This window comes from Eleutherodactylus coqui, chromosome 9, assembly GCF_035609145.1.
Source record: "Eleutherodactylus coqui strain aEleCoq1 chromosome 9, aEleCoq1.hap1, whole genome shotgun sequence".
Lineage (NCBI taxonomy): Eukaryota > Metazoa > Chordata > Amphibia > Anura > Eleutherodactylidae > Eleutherodactylus > Eleutherodactylus coqui.
The window spans coordinates 117,517,891-117,537,157 of NC_089845.1; the positions used below are offsets into that span (position 1 = coordinate 117,517,891).

Genomic DNA, 19,267 nt, shown 5'->3' on the forward strand with positions numbered 1-19,267 from the left:
TCACTGTATTTTTTCTTGCTGAAAAGGGACTGCCCATGTAAAAAAATAAATAAATAAAAAGCAACCTATAATCATGCATTCACTTCCCCACAACTCCAGCATGCACTGCTGTTCACTCCGCTGGGTCTGTGTTTACAAGCTGCAATCAACCTGTTGATGGGGCATCACAGGCTGCTGTAGCCAATCACAGTGCTCAGCGGTCAACCTCCATTATATGTGCTGTAAAACACAAAGATGATTGAGCCCTACCCCTTGGCTAAGCTCCTCACCATGACTGTCTCTGGGTTTGCAAAAGCTGAGGTGGACTTCCAGAAGAAAGGTTTAACTTGGAAAACGGTTTGAAAAGTAACTGCACTCTTAACTACAGTTACTTTTGACATGCCAAAAGTTTTTATCAGTGGGAGTCCCACTGCTGAGACCCCAGCTGCTTGGTAGAACGAGGGGGCTGCAGTACTCTCCTGGGCGCTACTTCCCTTCAGCAGTCTTCATAAGGGCTTAGTCAGACAGGCGTTTTTAGCCGCGATTTGCGCATGCGCATGCGTCCGGCGATTTTTTAAAACCATTGGTATCGGACACATGAGCGCTTTTTATGCGCTCGTCCGATAAATTATAGAACAAAAAATCGCAGATCGCACCTATCTGCGATCTGCGATTCCTGTTCTCTTCTGTATATGCGCTCAATGGGGCCGGCGGCAGCAGCGCCGACCCCATTGAGAACATATAGAAGACAAATCATTCTTCTCTGCCACAGCTGTAACAGCTGTGGCAGAGAAGAACGATGTTTGCCCATTGAATTCAATGGAGCGGCAATACAGCCGCTCCATTGAAAGCAATGGGCTGCCGGCGTGCGCGGGGTGAATTGTCGGGAAGGGGTTAAATATATAAGCCCTTCCCTGCAATTCATCCTAAAATGTGTTAAAATAAAAAAAAATTGTATACTCACCTTTCCGCTGCAGCCGGAGTCCAGCCGCGGCCGCTGTCAGTTCTCCTGAACTGCTTCTCGGCACTATTCAGCCGGCGGGGCTTTAAAATCCCCGCCTGCTGAATGATCTGCCTCTGATTGGTCACAGCCCTGACCAATCAGAGGCTGAAAACACTCACACACCCATTCATGAATTCATGAATGGGTGAGTGACTGCTGCCTTAGGGGCAGGTCTGACTCACATCCATTCATGAATTCATGAATGGGTGTGAGTGAGGCATGCCTCTGATTGGCTCAGCGCTGAGCCAATCGGGGGGCAGGTCTGACTCACACCCCCTTCACACCCACTGCAGGACGGCCACGCGGAGCTTCGGCTGCCGGCAGAAGGTGAGTATACAATTGTTTTTTATTTTAACACATTTTAGGATGAATTGCAGGTAAGGGCTTATATATTTAAGCCCTTACCGACAATTCATCCCGGGCTCGCCCGTAGCGCATTGCTTTCAATGGAGACGGCTGTATTGCCGTCTCCATTGAATGCACTGCGCTGGACAGCTCCGGCCCGTTTCTAATGAAACGCGGCTAGGAGCAGATTTTCGGGCGATTTGCGGGCGACTTGCGCGCACCGGTCACGCGATTTGCGGATGCGCATCCGTCATGCGATCCGCAAATCGCGCGAAAAAACGCCCGTCTGACTGAGCCCTTACTTGCTGGCTCCTTTCAACAGCTCAAGAAAATGGCTCAAAGACGTCTAAAGAAGATGTCTATAGACCTTCATGCATCCGTTTTCAGCTGCCTGGAGGAGCCGGCAAATAACAAAGACGGCTGAATTGGTACAATGCTCGGGTGAGTGTTGTAGCCACCTTGTTCTAGTGATCAGTAGAAGGTCTCAGCAGCAGGACCCACACTGATCTAAACTTTTCATGGGTCTCTATGATATGTCAAAAGTTAGTTAAAAGTGCAGTTACTCTTTAACCCACTGTTGTTTTAAGCATTTCCTATCATTCACAAGAAGCAAGGAACTACATGCATTTTCTCCATGTACTAACCTGAATGGGTTTTCATTAAAACCCTGTTCCCCATGCAGCAAAACAAAACACCAACCTATAATGACCTCTCCCAGCAGTATCACACCACCGCTTCGGGTCTCCCTCTGATGTCATGTTTACAGGCTGCCCTAGCCTGCTGACAGGACGTCACAGGCTGCTGCAGCCAATGACAGAGCTTAGCTTGATTGTTGAACTCTGTCATTCCTTGCAGCATCCTGTGATATTTCGTAAACAAGAAGGGCTGCAGGCTGTAAACAACCACCAGAGCGGACGACCGAGCAGTGACGCGAGACACAGCAGAAGAGGTGAGTATATTAAATGCCTATTTGTTGTTTTATTGCATGACAACGGGGTTCTAACAAAGAAAATCTACTCAGACAATCCCTTTAGGCCTCATGTCCACAGGCAAAAGAAGAATTAAAATCTGCAGCGGATTTTAACTCTTCTCCTACCCGCGGATCCGCACCCCATAGGGATGCATTGACCACCCGCGGGTAGATAAATACCCGCGGATGGTCAATAAAAGTGATTTTAAAAAAAATGGAGCATGAAAAAATCTGGACCATGCTCCATTTTCGTGCGGGTCTCCCGCGGGGACGGCTCCCGCAGGCTTCTATTGAAGCCTATGGAAGCCGTCCGGATCCGCGGGAGACCTAAAATAAGAATAAACTTACCTCTCGCACGCTCCGGATCTTCCCTTCGCCGCGGCGCCATCTTCTCTCTGTCGCGGCCGGATCTTTTTTCTTCGGGCCGGCGCATGCGCGGGGCACGTCACCGACATCACTGACGTGCCCTGCGCATCCGCTGGGCCGAAGAAAGAAGATCCGGCCGCGGCGCAGAGAAGATGACGCCGCGGCGAAAAGAAAATCCGGAGCGGGCGAGAGGTGAGTTTATTCTTATTTATTCTTATTTTCAGCCCTCATGTCCGCGGGGCAGGAGGGACCCGCTACGGATTCTTCATGGAGAATCCATAGCGGGCCTGATTTTCCCCGTGGACATGAGGCCTTAACATTTCTATTCCTCCTGGACATTAAGGCCTCATGTCCACGGGGAAATTAAGAATTAAAATAGGGATGCATTAGACACTCGCAGGTAGTTAAATACCTGCGGATGTCATTTTTCCCTGCAGGCACAGGTCCTGCGTGCAGGAAAAAATCCAGACATGCTCCATTTTAGTGCAGGTCTCCCGCGGGGACGGCTCCCGCAGGTTTCTATTGAAGCCTATGGTAGCTGTCCGGAGACCCGCGCCTGAATTAAACTCACCTGCTGCGGACGGTGCGGGTCTTCCCTTCTTCGCGGCCTGATCTTCTTTCTTCGGCCTGGCGGATGTGGCCGGCGCATGCGCGCGGCACACAGCCGGCGTGCCGAGCTCATCCGCCGGGCCGAAGAAAGAAGATCCGGCCACGAAGAAGAGAGGACCCGCACCGTCCGCAGCAGGTGAGTTTATTCTTATTGTAATGCCTCTTGTCCGCGGGGCAGGAGGGACCCGCTCCGGATTCTCCATGGAGAATCCGTAGCGGGCCTGATTTTCCCCGTGGACATGAGGCCTAATATTTCTCCTGCCTGCAATATGCACAAGCACGCTCAGCTAAGGCTGCTTTTAAGACAAGCTGGTTTTCGTTTAAACAAACGAACGAGAAACGTCACCGCTAGCTCGTTCACTCTTGATGAGCCTGTTGGGACAGGAAGACACTTCGCTGACTTGCTCTAATGAGCATCGTTCAGTAACTTTCACTCTTTCACATTCACTGCATACACTAATGTGAGAGACTGAACTGGCGCTGTTTAAAATGAATGATAAATGAATGAGTCAACGATGATTTTTATGCCTGCATAAAATGGACGAGCGAAAGGTGAATGATTCTCGTTCGTTGTTGGCTGCATTTATACCAAACGATTTTTGTTCACTTTCACTCATTTGAACAATTTTATGAATGGTAAACATTCTGTCTAATAGCACCTTTAGGCCCCCTGTCCTTGGCAGTGATCTCGCCGGCGGTAAATCGCCAGCGAATCACGCCGGCCGAAGCTTTCCATAGCATTGCTATGGAAAGCGCCGGCCCCGTGTCCACGAGCAGAGAATCATTACAATTCTCAGCTCGTGGCGAGAAATTCTCAGCATGCTGCGAATTGCCCCGATTCTCCGCGGTCAGCCTATCTGTCAGATAGGCTGACCTGCGGAGAACTGTCTGCTGACTCCTGTTCTCGAATGGCGGCTCCCGTGGCTGAGATTCGTCGCGGGATACTGCAACACCCGTGGACAGGGGGCCTTAGTGTGAATGTGTTCTCTATGGAGTGGGAACAAAATAAGTGACTGACAGACCTCTGGCAGAAGATTAACTCCTTCGAGAACAAAGGATCCACTATGTTGTAAACAGATGCTAGGGGAAAGACTGGACACACCTATAGACATTAGATGGTCAACCAAAACTGCTGAATTGAGCGGGTTCAGGCGTCTTTAGGTCTCAATATGTGAGCCATTTTCGTAGAGCACTTGTACACATAAAACCATTAGAGTTTTCATCTTTGATACCACCATTTGAGTGACAGTACATGTCAAGACAGATAAGACAACAAATGTAGCATGGAAAAATCCCACCATTGCCTTCTACATGACGTGTGTATTTAACAAGAATAATTCTAAATATACAAAAAATAGTAAAAATGGACAACATTCTTACCTGGCCCATTAAGGAAATCCTTTATCTGCAGTGTGATAAATGGTGGGGGAATCCCAGTTCTGGCATTCACCTCTCCGGCCGCTGTCTGTATCCAAATCTTGGAGTAATCCAAACTTTCTGGTAAAGTTTTTCCAGCATCTATAAGAAGACAACAAAAGAATGTCCTGTGGTTCAATAGGTTGTTAATTTTCTCATGAGAAAACTGTGATAAAAATATCCAAGCTTCATATATACTACCCAGGAATTAAAATAATTATGGAAATGAAATTCAGATTGACAAATATGGCTTGTAGTATAACACAGATTGTTGTCTTAACTACTTAAGGACCAAAGTGCGGTAATTTACGGCACTTGGTCCTGGGCTTTAATTCCGCTTGATAGCAGAAATACGACACAGGATTAAAGTCTCTGCTCTTGCAATCAAGCAGAAGCAGGTCGGGTTGTCAGCTGTGACTAACAGCTGACAACCCGGAGGAGAAAGGAGTATTTTTTAACCACTTCTGCCTTCTCCTTTCCCTGGTGCATAGTGCTTAATGAGTGCTATGTACTAAGAAGTGAAAGTGGAAGTATAACTTCCACTACACGAGCCGGTGATCATGTGACCACCAGAAGCCCCCTGGCACAGCAGAGCTGCAGGGTCCTAGCAGACCCTGATCAGCTCTGCCAGTAACTATTGTCACTACAGTGGGATGTTTTTCCATGTAACTGGGGCTCCTGTGGATGCTCCAGCTACAGGGGAAAAAGTGTTGCATATTAAAAAAAAGGCAATGTAAATGGCCCTCCGACATCTTATAGGACTTCATGTGGATCATAGATGGTAAAACAAATAGTTACGAAAATAAGTTAAAAAAAAATTAGAGAATAAAATAAAAATATATACATAAAAAAGAAAATGTCCCAAAGCTGACGCCAACCAAAACTGTCGCTGTATGTGCCCTGTAATTCAAAACTATAGATATTAAATATCAAAATGTCCGAAACAAAATAAGGAACCCATTTCCATTCCTGATTTTAGCGTAAATTCAGAAATTAAAAAAACAACAACTATATAGTCATTTTTTTAAAGCCCAGAGAGCATCATGTAGGAGTCACGTGCCATTCATGCAAAGGCCACCGATTGGCTGCTGCAGTCATGTGAACGATAAATGGCATGTGGCCACTACAGGAGCTTCTGTGACCTAAGCAGCAAGGATTGAGGTGGCTGGGCTGGTGGAACATCAAACTGCAAAGTTTGCTATAATGTACAACACACTGTCTTTAGAATCTATTTAAGTCTCGGAAAACCCCATTAAGGCATTTGATATACAAACTCCAGTGTGATTTATCATTGCTGCTTGCCCAACACAGGCTTCAGTTACCACTTACAAAAGAATAGCTGGACTATTTTTGGAATGGCAGAATTTAAGTATGAGAATCCTCAAGGTAGTACTGTAACCAGTAGACGTCACCACAGGAACTAGTAACACCCACCAGGGTGTTCTTCACTAGTACGGAATTAAGAAATACTGCTGTAGCAGGCTCATCTAATGTATGAAGAAGATACTGCTATAGAGCAAGTACAATAAGTAACTAACCGTGATTGCTCTCACTATTATATGGGAGGGGTGTTTGAAAAGGAAGCAAGCTAGAAAGTTGTAGCCGTGTCTTTAGTGCCAAATGTAACTTTCTCCTAATAAGGGCACATTCACACCTGCACCCAAACCTCTTGTCCATTTCTGTTGTTCAGCTTTATCTTTAGAGCTGAACACCGAAAGTACAGGAACCAACAGCAGACAGACTCAGTTGACTATAATGAGGACTACCGGTAGTTGGCTTTCGGCATGCTGGCCAAAACCTTCCCAGATGGGATTTTGTACCAATGTATGCTTAGAAGAGCCTAAGATTAACACAGGTTTTACAAAAAAAATCTGTATCCATACTGAAAAGAAATTTAGACACTTGTGTTTCAAGAGCATCATAACTCATCATAATTCTACTATGTCTAACTACTGTTGGGGGAACTATTTATTGAAGAATGGTTGTTTGGGTAATGTATGGATGTTGGTGGTACTCTAGGAGAAAAGTTCACGTTTGCTCTTCATATTGGGGTTGTCAAAAGCAAGTAATACCTTCAAACTTTAAAAACCCAGTATAAAATTTCTGGTCATAATTATGTGGTATCAGTAAATTAGCCAACAAAATCCAATTTTACTTCTTTTAATTTCGCTGTTTCCATTTCTGTAAGTATAAACTACTTGCAGAACAAATGTGCAATAAAACCAAAATCAAAAGGACTTCAAAATATCATATGACCTATTACACTCCGTATAAATCTCAATAGATTCTTGTGGTTCTCCCAGTCTTTAACCATCACTTAGTAAGATTTAACCCACTAAGCCATCCTATGCCAACAGCCCACTTAGTATTAGACTTCAAAGGCGTGCGGCCATTTGCAAACATGAATGTAACGATACTGGCGAACATCCAGAAGCTACAAGCACCTTGCATTATAAAATTATTTGGAATGGATCTGACCTTATTGAGGTCTTGAACTCAAAGCTGAAAAGGAGAAATCAGTCCCACAAATAAATATTTAAGGATATGAATACATTTGCCTGTGGACTTTGCTCATTCAATGTATTAGTATAGATCTATTATTGTTTTTAGCCTATTAAAAGCTGCGTTACCTCAAGGAAAACTTTGCCTTCTGGAGACAATTAATTATGTCCTTAAATCCCTTAATATTCAGGGAAAGGTCTAGTTTTAGACCCTGAGAATCCCGCAGCGAGTTACTATTCTGATTTTGATAAGTATAATTGTAAACATTGTTTTAAATATTTAGATTTCGCTAAATCTGGCAACCGGCGGGTCCGTGTGTCACAAACTTTTTAGACTTGAGAAGGGATTCCAAGAGCATATAAATAATCTCATTCCATATATTTGCTGCAGCCATTCCCACGTATTCCTTTCATCATCTCATTTGACTTAAAATTATGAAACCGCCATTTAAATGTGCACAATTCCCAACATTTAGTGGTAGCGGCCATCAGGAAAACACAACCTCAACGAAACACATTTCTTTATTTTTATGGTGACATGATAGGCATTATATGGTCAGAGAAAATACTATATGGAGAGGGGTAAAAGCTAAAAACCATCTATAAACAAAACGTAAAAAGAAGTCAGTTCACCCGATTTATCCACGCTAGAGGAAGAATCCAAAGGCCAAGTTCCACGCATGGACGAATTTTTAGTAGAATTGTAGAATTAAAAGGAGTGTAAATACGCAGTCTGAACTAGCCTAAAGTTAAGAAACCATATCTTTGCACAAAAACAGCCAAGGTTTTTAACGCGTTTCAGACAAAGAGACCTTGATGGGAATCTGTCAGCTCAAACATGCTGTCCAAACTGCAGGCAGCATGTTATAGAGCAGGAGCTGAGCAGACTGATATAGAAAAGATTCAGTATAACTTGTACTTTAATCATTTATATCTCTGTTCATTCAGAACTGAGGGGTCCAGTGGGCGGTCCTATCAGTGATCGGGCTGATCAGCTCAGAATACACAGAGGCATAAATGAATAAAATTCAAGTTGTAATGAAGCTTTTCCCATAAAATTATATATCAATCTGCTCGGCTCCTCCTGATCTATAATATGCTGCTTGTGGTTTAGATACCGTAGCATATTTGAGCTGACAGACTCCCTTTAATCATAGCATGCGATGATTGAGGACTCTGTCTGAAATGCATTAGCAAACCTTAGTTGTCCCCGTGAAGATATGTTTTTTTTTTAGATTTGAATTATGCTAAATAATTACACACATAATACACTGCACAAATATGCTCATGTATGCAGAATAAATCATCATTTTTACAAGTTAAGACCACCCCGGCTGCTGGACTTTACTCCTTCTAAGACTAGGTGCACACAGCCGTAACTGGGAGTTGTGTCCAAGGGATTCAGGCTTAACTCATTTCAGACAGCCAACATTGTTCGTGTGCAGTCCGATATACACAAATGATGCACATTCTAAGGCATTGCATGTCCTATTTCTCGTCCATAAAAACAGACAAGACTAAAACATGCCATGAGTGAAAAACATTTATGTGCATAGCCTCAAAAGCTACAATGGGCCACGTGCTGTCCATGGAATTACGCTGACAGCACAAGGCCTGAAAATATGTCCATATGCAGCAAGTCTAGAAGCCATCTATATCGCAAGTGTCATGGTACCTGACCACGCCAAACTAGATTGGTGCTGAATCATCCACAGCTCATCCGGTAAAGTAAGGAAATGAAGTAGACGCATATTGGTGCGAGTCCACGTGTAGCAGACTTTTCCACCGATTTGGCTGTGAAAGCCTCACTGCGCTGCTTCTACTGTAATCATGGGGAGCGTTGCAGCAGAAATGTCCTTGATGGCTACAGATGCCTATGAGACTATAGCACATGGCTGGGTCTGCTGCAGGAGCAATGCAGTCAGTAGCAGTAGATTGAGTGGTAGAGAGTAAAAAAAAAAAAAAAACTCTGCCTATGAACTACATTGTAAAGTTAAAGGGGTTGTCTCGCGGCAGCAAGTGGGTCTATACACTTCTGTATGGCCATATTAATGCACTTTGTAATATACATCGTGCATTAAATATGAGCCATACAGAAGTTATTCACTTACCTGCTCCGTTGCTAGCGTCCCCGTTGCCATGGTTCCGTCTATCTTCGGTGTCTTCTTGCTTTTTTAGACGCGCTTGCGCAGATGCATCTTCTCCCTTCGGCTGGTCTTGGAAGCATCGGCGTTTTGGCTCCGCCCCCTTGTACGCGTCATCGCGTAACTCCGCCCCGTCACATGCCGATTCCAGCCAATCAGGAGGCTGAAACCGGCACACGTCATGGGGCGGAGCTACGTGATGATGCGTACAAGGGGGCGGAGCCAAAACGCCGATGCTTCCAAGACCAGCCGAAGGGAGAAGATGCATCTGCGCAAGCGCGTCTAAAAAAGCAAGAAGACACCGAAGATAGACGGAACCATGGCAACGGGGACGCTAGCAACAGAGCAGGTAAGTGAATAACTTCTGTATGGCTCATATTTAATGCACGATGTATATTACAAAGTGCATTAATATGGCCATACAGAAGTGTATAGACCCACTTGCTTTCGCGAGACAACCCCTTTAAATCACATTCTTAGCAGAAGACACATTAATTATAACTGGAGGTACACTGTAAGAGTCAGCATAGGACATGTATTATAGAGTATTGCAGGATTGCGCTTTTCAGCATTTTGCAAAAAGCCATTTGAGAAAAACGGAACATGCAGAACATATAACCAATACCCCCAAAGTACCTATAAAGTTAGAATCTTTTCTCATTTGTTATTTACAGTCTTGAGTAGAAGTGCTTGAGAACATATTATACTAGCTATTACTAATTGTAGAATTCTTCTTCCAGTGTGTAACCATGTCCCACCCTGTTTTTACACTGAACATATGGCAATACTGTATCACTGTTGTATGTGCATTGGGCATTGAAGGGGTTTTCCAGGACTTTACTATTGATGACCTATTCTCGGGTTAGGTCATCGATAGTTAATTGGAGTGGGTCCATGCCGATAAGCTATTTGCTGGGTCTGCTGTCAGTGTGGACAGAGCTGGAAGCAGACAGCTCAGTCCACATCGATTAACAACGGTAAAGTCTTAAAAGAAACAAAAAATTTTTAAATCCAGCTAAGGAACTTCTGTATCTCTGATCTTATCATATTAGTCAGAGGAAAACTCTAGTGATATTTCAAAAAATATTTAAGTTGAAAAGTCTCTCTATGCAAAGTTTTAGGTTCCAAACAGTGCTTAAGAATCTGTGGTTCATAATATCAATATTACGGTTCATTTATGTTGAAACCTTGGATTACTGAGCAGTTGTATATAAAAAGAAAACCTTGAGTAATCTAGTTTCGTATCAGAAGAGTTGCAGAATGTCCCGGTCAGAGTTGTATCAGACGTTTAAGGATTTGCTTTAAAGGGGTAGTCCATAAACAGAAAAACATGGCTACTTTCTTCCAGAAACCTGTCCATGGATTGTATCTGGTATTACACTTCAGTTCCATTCAGTTCAATGGAGCCAAGCTGCATCTACTATTCTAGTATGAACAGTGCCTTATGGGTGTCTGACACCAGCCTACTGTACAATGCTGTGGTTATCACATTGCATTTTCTTTTATTTATTAAGAAAGACCCAGAATTGTGATTTATGTTGTCTCTGTTTATCCATATTTGATTTCCCCAGAAGTATTCTCAACACCAAGATGTTGCGATCAGCTGTGACCTCATGTAATTGGCATCATATGTACCAATCTACTGTTATTTTTATAGAAAAAGCTCTTTCGCCATCTCAGTACTCAGGGGCACAGAAAGGGCGCATGTAGAAGTAGCAGTTGGATCCAGGCCCTGATGCCCGAAGGGGCCTCCCTGCCCAATAAGACGACAGCAGTATATTACATGGCACACATGTAGGTGGGGGACCTAGTTACAGATAATGTGTTTGAGGTCCAGGAGCTTAAAGGGGAAGTCCAGTTGTAAACTCACTGTTGATTAGGGCTCTTGTCCACAGGCATTTTTTCACCGCATATTATGTGTATGATAAGCGGTGAATGGAGGCAATGAAAGTCAACGGATTTTGATTGATCCATGCATGTGTGTGTAGATACTGCGTATCTATATGCAAAAGAAATAGATCGCGGCATGCTCTGCGTACCACACAGCGTGAGCCCTATACATTTGTATAGGGCATATGCAATACTGTCCATATGCAATACATTACGTATGGGCAGCATTTTCATATGCAACCCCACATGACGCCGTGCGTGTGATACGTGGGCATGCGCAGTACACTAGCAGCTATACGCGGTCTCTACCAGCTGTCTGCTAGCAGAGTCGGTATTTACAAAGAATGGTAAAACGCTGCAGAAAGACCCAAAGCTTTTTACCAATATGGCCGTGGACATGAAGCCTTAGCAACACACACTGCAGTACTTGGGTGATGCTAATGGACCTCCATACACCTGTTCAGTGTCACCCTGGTGCCATGTACTGGCTACACAAAAGGTATCAGTGCATGTGATCTGCACTATGAATGTGTTTCTTTATAATATGTAAGTTTTGGATAGGCCATTAGGATTTATTTTTGTAATAGCCCCACCATGTATAATGCAGGCACTGTGACTATGGTGACTTTACTTCTATATGACATATAGTGTTATACTATGACATGTGAGGGCCTGTCAGACTGACAATGTTTGCACCACCCATGGCAAGGTCTGCAGTGGTCAGCTCTGTTGGGGATTGTTAGAACATGTCTAATTTGCAGACACATGAAAGTTATTTTCTTCTACACCACTGATGTGTTTATTGCTTCATGACATTTGTTCTTTCACTTGGCAATAATGCAGGCTGGCATCCAGGACCTGTCAATCAAACACTCATGTAATTAAAACAAACTATTATGCCATACATTGACACACCAAAAGTCATGGGATAGCAGTATGTAAATTGATTATGAAGTGGCGTTGAACATGGGGACACCTATACCTGTATAAAAAACTCCAGTGGGTAGGCACCCTTATCAAAGTTCGAATGAGGCAAGATAGTGGGTGCCAGACAGTTGGGGCATTCCCTCTCTGAAGCTATGTGGGCATTTAACATTCCTCGATCATATGTGTATATGTCATATGTGTACAGGGAATACGTCATAAAAGGCATTACCACTAACAGTGGACAATGTTATAGCCGACCACAGGTGCTTAACCCCTTAAGGACCAGGGTGTTTTGGTCCTAAATAACCGGGACACTTTTTAGGGATTTTACCCATGTGGTGGTTTATTTTATTTTTTTTCTGTGACATATAAGGCTATTTCTTACATCTTTTTTTCACTACCTTTTTTAGTCACATGGGCGTTTTTTCCATGTGTTTATTTGCGCCTAAAAAAAACAAACACCGTGCGTAAAAAAAAAATTGTGTGACCATGTCCATTGCCACCCATATGTTCTATCTTTTGTAGGTGCGAATTTTATGCGCATGCAAAAAAAAATTCAGACATGTGACCGCTACCTTTGAAAAGCATTGGTTCTATATAGATGCAAATTGCAAATGCAAGTAACATGCGCGACAAAAAACGCCCGTCTGACTGAGCCCTATTAGGGGTAAAAAATTTTTAAAAATTAAAAATTATTTATTATAGTCATCTATTTTTAAAATGTGTATATTATTTAATATAATATAAAGATTCTTCCTGTTGATATATAATATGTATATGGTGCACATGGTGATGGCTTTGGTCGTCGGCGGGTCATTTTCTTTTTTTTAATATTTTTATTTTATTATGTAATTTTTTTTCAAACAGTTTTTGTAACAATTTTTTTTTTACTTCTATGTCCCCTATGACATGACATTTTTTTTTAATTTCACACTTTTTCACTAACGGAGCTGATCTGGGACCCCGCAGCCCTCATCTGACAGGCACCAGGCAGTCATGTGATCAGAAGTGACACTTCTGCTTTCTCCACTCACTAACAACCACTTATGTGGCCTCTTTTGGGTGCTCGGCTGCGACTAACAGCCGAGGAACCGACCTGCTCCTGCTACATTCCAGGAACTGGATCTTTAATAACGCATCATATTTTTACTATCAAACAGGATTAAAGCCCAAGACCAAATATCATAAATTTATTGGTGTTTGGTCCATAAGGGTTTAATGATCGCAACCAGCATCAACTGGCTAAAATTGTCCTTCCAAACAGTTAAGCGATTCTGGCAGAAATCATACCCACGTTCACCGCAGTAGGCCCCACATGCATGCCCCGCAAGTCAGTGCAGCATTCTTTAGCATTCATGGGATACGGGAGCAGAAGACCCACCAGAGTGCATCTTTTAGCACCACGAGATCGGACACAGAACCTTGCCTGGGCTTGTGAGGTTGCCAACTGGACCCTAGAGGACTGTCAACATGTGGAGCGGTCTGACGAGTTATGGTGGCAATTGTTTTGGGATTATTGTAGGGTTCATGTGTGGTAATGGACCCTTAGTTGTCAGCAAGGCACTGTGCAAGCTGGTGGTGGTTCTATAGTAGTGTTCAGTGTGTTCTCATGACATAGGTTGGGTCCAAAGGTCCACCTAAACACATCATTGACTAATGCCCGCTACGTTTCAATGCTTGATGATTATTCGCAGCCATTCATAGACTTTGTGTAACCCCACAATGATGGAATATTTCAGCAGGATTGTGCACCATGCTATTGGGCCTAAGCTATCCAGTACCTATGAATGGTGGGGCCTACATGTTCGCCACGACATGAGCCCAATCGAGCATTTATGGGATGTGGTGGAGAAATTAATTTGCATTTGAGAGAACCTGCACCTACAAATACTACAGAGCTGTGGCTGGCTATTCAGACAGCATGGCTCAACCTCCCTTCAGCCATCTTATGTCCACTTGTGGAATCAACGCCATGTCAAGTTGCTGCACTTTGCTGGGCTACAGGGGGTCCTACACAATGTTAATTCCTGTCCCATGACTTTTGGAATGCCAGTGAAAAGTTAATATAAGGAACATCTAGTATCTTTATAATTTTTTCTGGTTTACTTGTTTATTATTTACTAGTCTGTGTCCATAAAATTCAATAAACTTCAATCTCGAAAGATCCACACATATATGCACTGCCATCTCTGCACTTTGCCTAATCTCATATGCAGTTACCTTGGCTTTCATAATGGACTCATGTCAGCTCTGACCTCCTGATAGGTAGAGGTTAGAGATGAGCGAGTATACTCGCTAAAGCACATTACTCGAGCGGGGGGCGGGGAGCGGCGGGGAGATTTCTCTCTCCCCCCCCACTCACGGCCGCAACTCACCTGTCACCGGCGCTGGCCCCCGAATCTTTAGAGACGAGCGGGGAGATACTCGGCTAAGGCCCTACTCGCTCGAGTAATGTGCCTTAGCGAGTATACTCGCTCATCTCTAGTATAGGTCCAAGACATGAGACCACCACCTTTTAGATATATGGCATGAAGTCTGAAGTGCGAATGCTCGTTTAGATCACTTTGAGCAATGAAGAAAATGATATTATTGCTAGCAGAGGACACTTGAACTACTGGTGACAGATCTATTGTAGGTATGTCTATGAAATACTTAATAAAAAAAGTTTGGCACCGTGTTCGCCAGCAGAGCAAAATTCGATTGTTCTCAGCAAGAGAAACGACAAATTCTTGGAGATCTGGGAATATGATTTTCATACGGTCATCCTTGTGTAGGGTATGATGGAGTTTCTTTGCGGTTTTCCTTAGTACCTCTAGCTGTGAACTACTCCAATACACAGAGAAGGAAGGAAACAATCGTGTACCTCTAGTAGTGACCTACAATTCACAGCTAGAGGTACTATGAAAAACCGCAAACTCCATCATACCCTACACTAGGATGATCCTCTGAAAACCATATTCCCGGACCCTCCGCTTCTGTGTTACAGGTAGTCTTCAAATTTGAGGAACTTTATAGTCAGGGGTGCATTGCCCTCCGACACACAGAAAGGAACTTATCCCTTCAATGTAAGGAGCTGCAAGACATGCTCATATGTACGGACCACGGACAGGATACATATCCCCAACACAAAACAGATCCTGGGGACATTCACATGTTCCACGTCCGATGTTGTGTACCTGATCCGATGCAGTGAAGGTCCTGTTGGTGGCCTTTATGTTGGAGAAACAGGGCAAAAACTGAAAGCAAGGATGAGATCCCATTGCCACACAATTAAACAGAGAAAGATAGAATTTTCCTGTGGCGGAGCACTTTTCTACTCATGGACACGACATATGAAGATATGAAAGTTATGATACTGGAAGGCAATTTCAAGTCACAAAGCCATAGAAGAATTTGGGAATATAAATTTCTAACAACTTTTGACACAATAGGGGGCTAAATTCTTCACAAGGATTCATACGTGAATGGAAAGTGTGAGAAATCTGTAGCACAGATAACACTGTTGGCCTGGTGACCACACCCAACACTAAAGGCCCATTTAGACGGAACCAATATCGGCCAAACGATGCCAACCATGCATCCCCGTAAGTACCTGCTCATGTGCTTTGGCACAAAAGCGAGTATCGTTGCTTCACAGCGGGGTGGCTGGAGGATATTTCTCTTCTTGCGCTACGCCATCCCTCTCAATTCACTTAACACAATGGCTGTTCAGTACTGAATGAACGGCTGCTATTTACACTTATCGCTCAGAATCCTAAACTGCATAAAATTCTGAACAATGAGCGTAAATAGCAGCTGTTCAGTACTGAATGGCCGCTATTTTAAGTGAATAGAGAGGGGCGGGGGTGTGAGCGAGGAGAGAAATCTCCTGCAGCCACCCCACTGTGAAGGAACGATACTCGCTTTTGGGCAAAGGCATGTGAGCTGGTACTTGCGGGGACGAGTGTCGGGCATCGTTTGCCCGACATTTGTCCAATCTAAATGGGCCTCAATTCTGGGACCATAAAACATTCACTCCCTTATCAGTGATTATTTAAAGAAGTTTGTATTTCTGTTGTAGTATTCTTTTAAGTGCAAACCAATCACATCCATGTCTGTGCCTTGTCATAAGTATGTGTGTATAAATATGCATGCCTCTTCAGATCTATTTCATTTAAGCCTGAAGAAGAACCCTGCGTTGATTCGGGAGCTCGCATTAACATCATGTATTTTTGTTAGCCATTAAAAGGTATCATATCTACAAGATTATGTGGTTTCTCTTGCTAGGAACAATCACATTATGAAATACTTCAAATGCATAATGGCCTCCTGCTATTAAGGGTCTGTGGGTAGAATTAGTTTATTAACATCCTTCAACTCTGCAATGTTCATTAAAACATGAATGCGCAGTTGGGAGTATGTCTTATCTTGCATACAAATCAAATTTATTTGGATGTTCATAAATAATGAGACAAGGTGCCCTGAGTGTTCCTTCAAACCCGCTGAATAGAAATAAAACCATAATAAAGTGCATCTAAAAAGCAGCCTGCTTGTGGACAGTTTCTATAAAGCAGTTTTGCTATTCTGCTATTTTTTACAGCGTAAATCATAGAGTATAAATGATATGATAATTTTTTTTTGCAGATTGGTATGATAAAAACCGTTACCAAAATATGTATATATTTTTTTTTAATTATTCTTTTTTTTGCATCACTAGTCTCCTAACTTATTTTTCCATTGATGTAGCTCTGGGAGAGCTTGTTTTTTGTGTGACAAGCTGTAGTTTTTGTTGGTATCAAATTGGGGTGCATACAGCTTTTTTGATCACTTTGTGTTTTTTGGGAGGCGAAATGGACAAAATAAGCACTTTGGTTCCATTTTTCTGTTTCTTTTTATACAGTTTTTGCCATGCAGGATAAATACTGTGATCAATTTATAGTTTGCAAACAGTGTTTTTTTTTTGTTTTTTGTTTTAGTTTTTAGGTTTTTTTTGCTACTTTTATTTTTACATTTTTTATGTCCCTGTAGGAGACTTGTACCAGAAATGCTATGATAATGCATTGCAGTACTTCTGTACTGCAATGCATTACCACTTACAGTAGAGATCACAGGCCTTGACAGGCCTGGATATCATTGTCTGGTGCCCAGTTGTTATGGCAACCCATCAGCTCTCCGTGATTACGTTGCATAGGGCCAATGACAGCACGCTCCATCAGTGAAAACCTTACATGCTGCGATCTGCATTGATTGTGGCATGTAATGGGTTAACAGTATGAAGTCGGCTGTCAGTCACAGCAGGGTGGCACACTCGCTTCTGGCCCATGCCATCCACAATACGTACATTTACGTCCTGTTGTGTTAAGAACCATGCGCTCAAGATGTAAACTTACGCCCTGTGGCATTAAGGGGTTAAATTTAGCAGTAGGATGCAGTGGCGTAAAGCACATGACCAGGTATCGCGAGAACAGAAGCTCGATCGCTAAGCTCCGCCATTGCCTGTAGCAGCCTGTGACGTCCTTTACACTGGCTGACTGCAGCCTGTAAACAAACAATAAGCAAGAAGGACCGAGCAGTGGTGCGGGAGATGCCGGGGGCTGGGAGAGATGAGTATATACCTACTTATGTTGCTGCATGGGGCACATGTTTTTACAAAAAAAAAAAAAAGCAACTTGGAAAACTCCCTTTAAACAATGCCATAGAAATAGTCTGTGGAACAGAGAGGGCAAGGAATAATATATAAATATAAGAAATACATATGATAGTTAACAGCAACTCAGATACCGCAAGGAATGTACAAAGCAGCAGCTATAAATTTGCAGCATGTAAAATAAGAAAATATGTCTATTGCTGCTAGACATTCCCAATACTGAGCCAATCATCTGTCTGCTGACACTTTGTTGGAGTTACGGGTAATTTACACACACTCATCTGACCAGCGACTTCTTTTGCTCCCCAACCTTTTATGCAGTTGGCAAATGATCTATCCTCTTAAAAGGTTTCAGATGAGATAAAATTCCTATTGTGAATAACCAACAATGAAGAAACGCTACGCAAATACAACGAAAAAGCAGTATCAAACACAGAATATCCATAGAGGTACTTTAAAGACTCCTTATGACATAAATCTGCTTTGTCCAAAATAATAGAACGGTATTCATGGTACAGAATATAAACATATTTTATTCCTCCATCGCAAGTCAAAAATGTAATGTTTCAATTCACAACAGGGGAAGACCTGTTGTGGTTCTACACATTGCATTTTTCACTTGTAAGGTCCCCTGCACATGGGCGGAAACTCTGCGTCGGGATTTCCCACACAATTTTCGCCCGTGCCCGCCTGCATAGGATTGCATTGCAAAACGCAATCCTATGCACACAGCCACGATTTGTCCACGCGAAAACATGGCATGTTCTATTTCTGTGCGGGTCTCGCAGAAGCCGCACAGAAATGTCAGTAGTGACGGGCCGGCTCCGCTCTGCACATGCGCTGGCTGGCCGACAGCTGCCGCATAGCGGAGACAGAAGACGCTGGGAGTGGGTCCGCATCCCGCTGCGAGAATTCTCGCAGCGGGATCCGACCTGGCCATCTGCAGGCGGCCTAAAGCAGGAATAAAATACATTTATAACCTGCACCTTGAATGTTGTCGTGTATATGCTGTATTTTTGGATTGGACTGCGATCCTGTGGATTATCGGACAACAGTGGATCTGTACTTTGGAAGGTGCCAACATAGTGAAATACATGCTGAGTGCTGACACCATTTTTAGATTTTTTTAAAAATAATTCTACTTTGTGTCCTTACGTATACTCACAGTTTTCTTTTAAAGACTGAGGTTTCATAAAATTCTTCTGTTTAACCACAATAATAAACCTCACAGAGGTGCTAGCGAGATATGAAAAGCAGCAACAACGTGCAATTAAGTTATCACAAGGCACAATACTGAGGAAAATGAAAAACGGTGCAAAACTTATGATCGATGGAACTATGGGTGTCCCCCTCCTGCAAAAACATCTAACCCTTATCTTCCTCCAGTGCTATGCACACAACTGCACGTGGGATGCCTATCAAACTGGCCCTGAATATGGCACCCACAGAAATCTAAGGGCCCATGCGGTAACGTCGATGAGAAGTCCAACA

General features: G+C 43.2%; 1 protein-coding gene across 1 annotated transcript in view; it reads right to left on the reverse strand.

Moving 5' to 3' along the window:
* VPS13B (vacuolar protein sorting 13 homolog B) overlaps positions 1–19,267 on the reverse strand; it is a 968,736-nt gene that overhangs the window by 259,849 nt on the left and 689,620 nt on the right. The window contains exon 35 of the mRNA XM_066578394.1: positions 4,653–4,790. Coding sequence (XP_066434491.1) covers positions 4,653–4,790 — 138 coding nt within the window. The remainder of the gene's footprint in view (positions 1–4,652; positions 4,791–19,267) is intronic.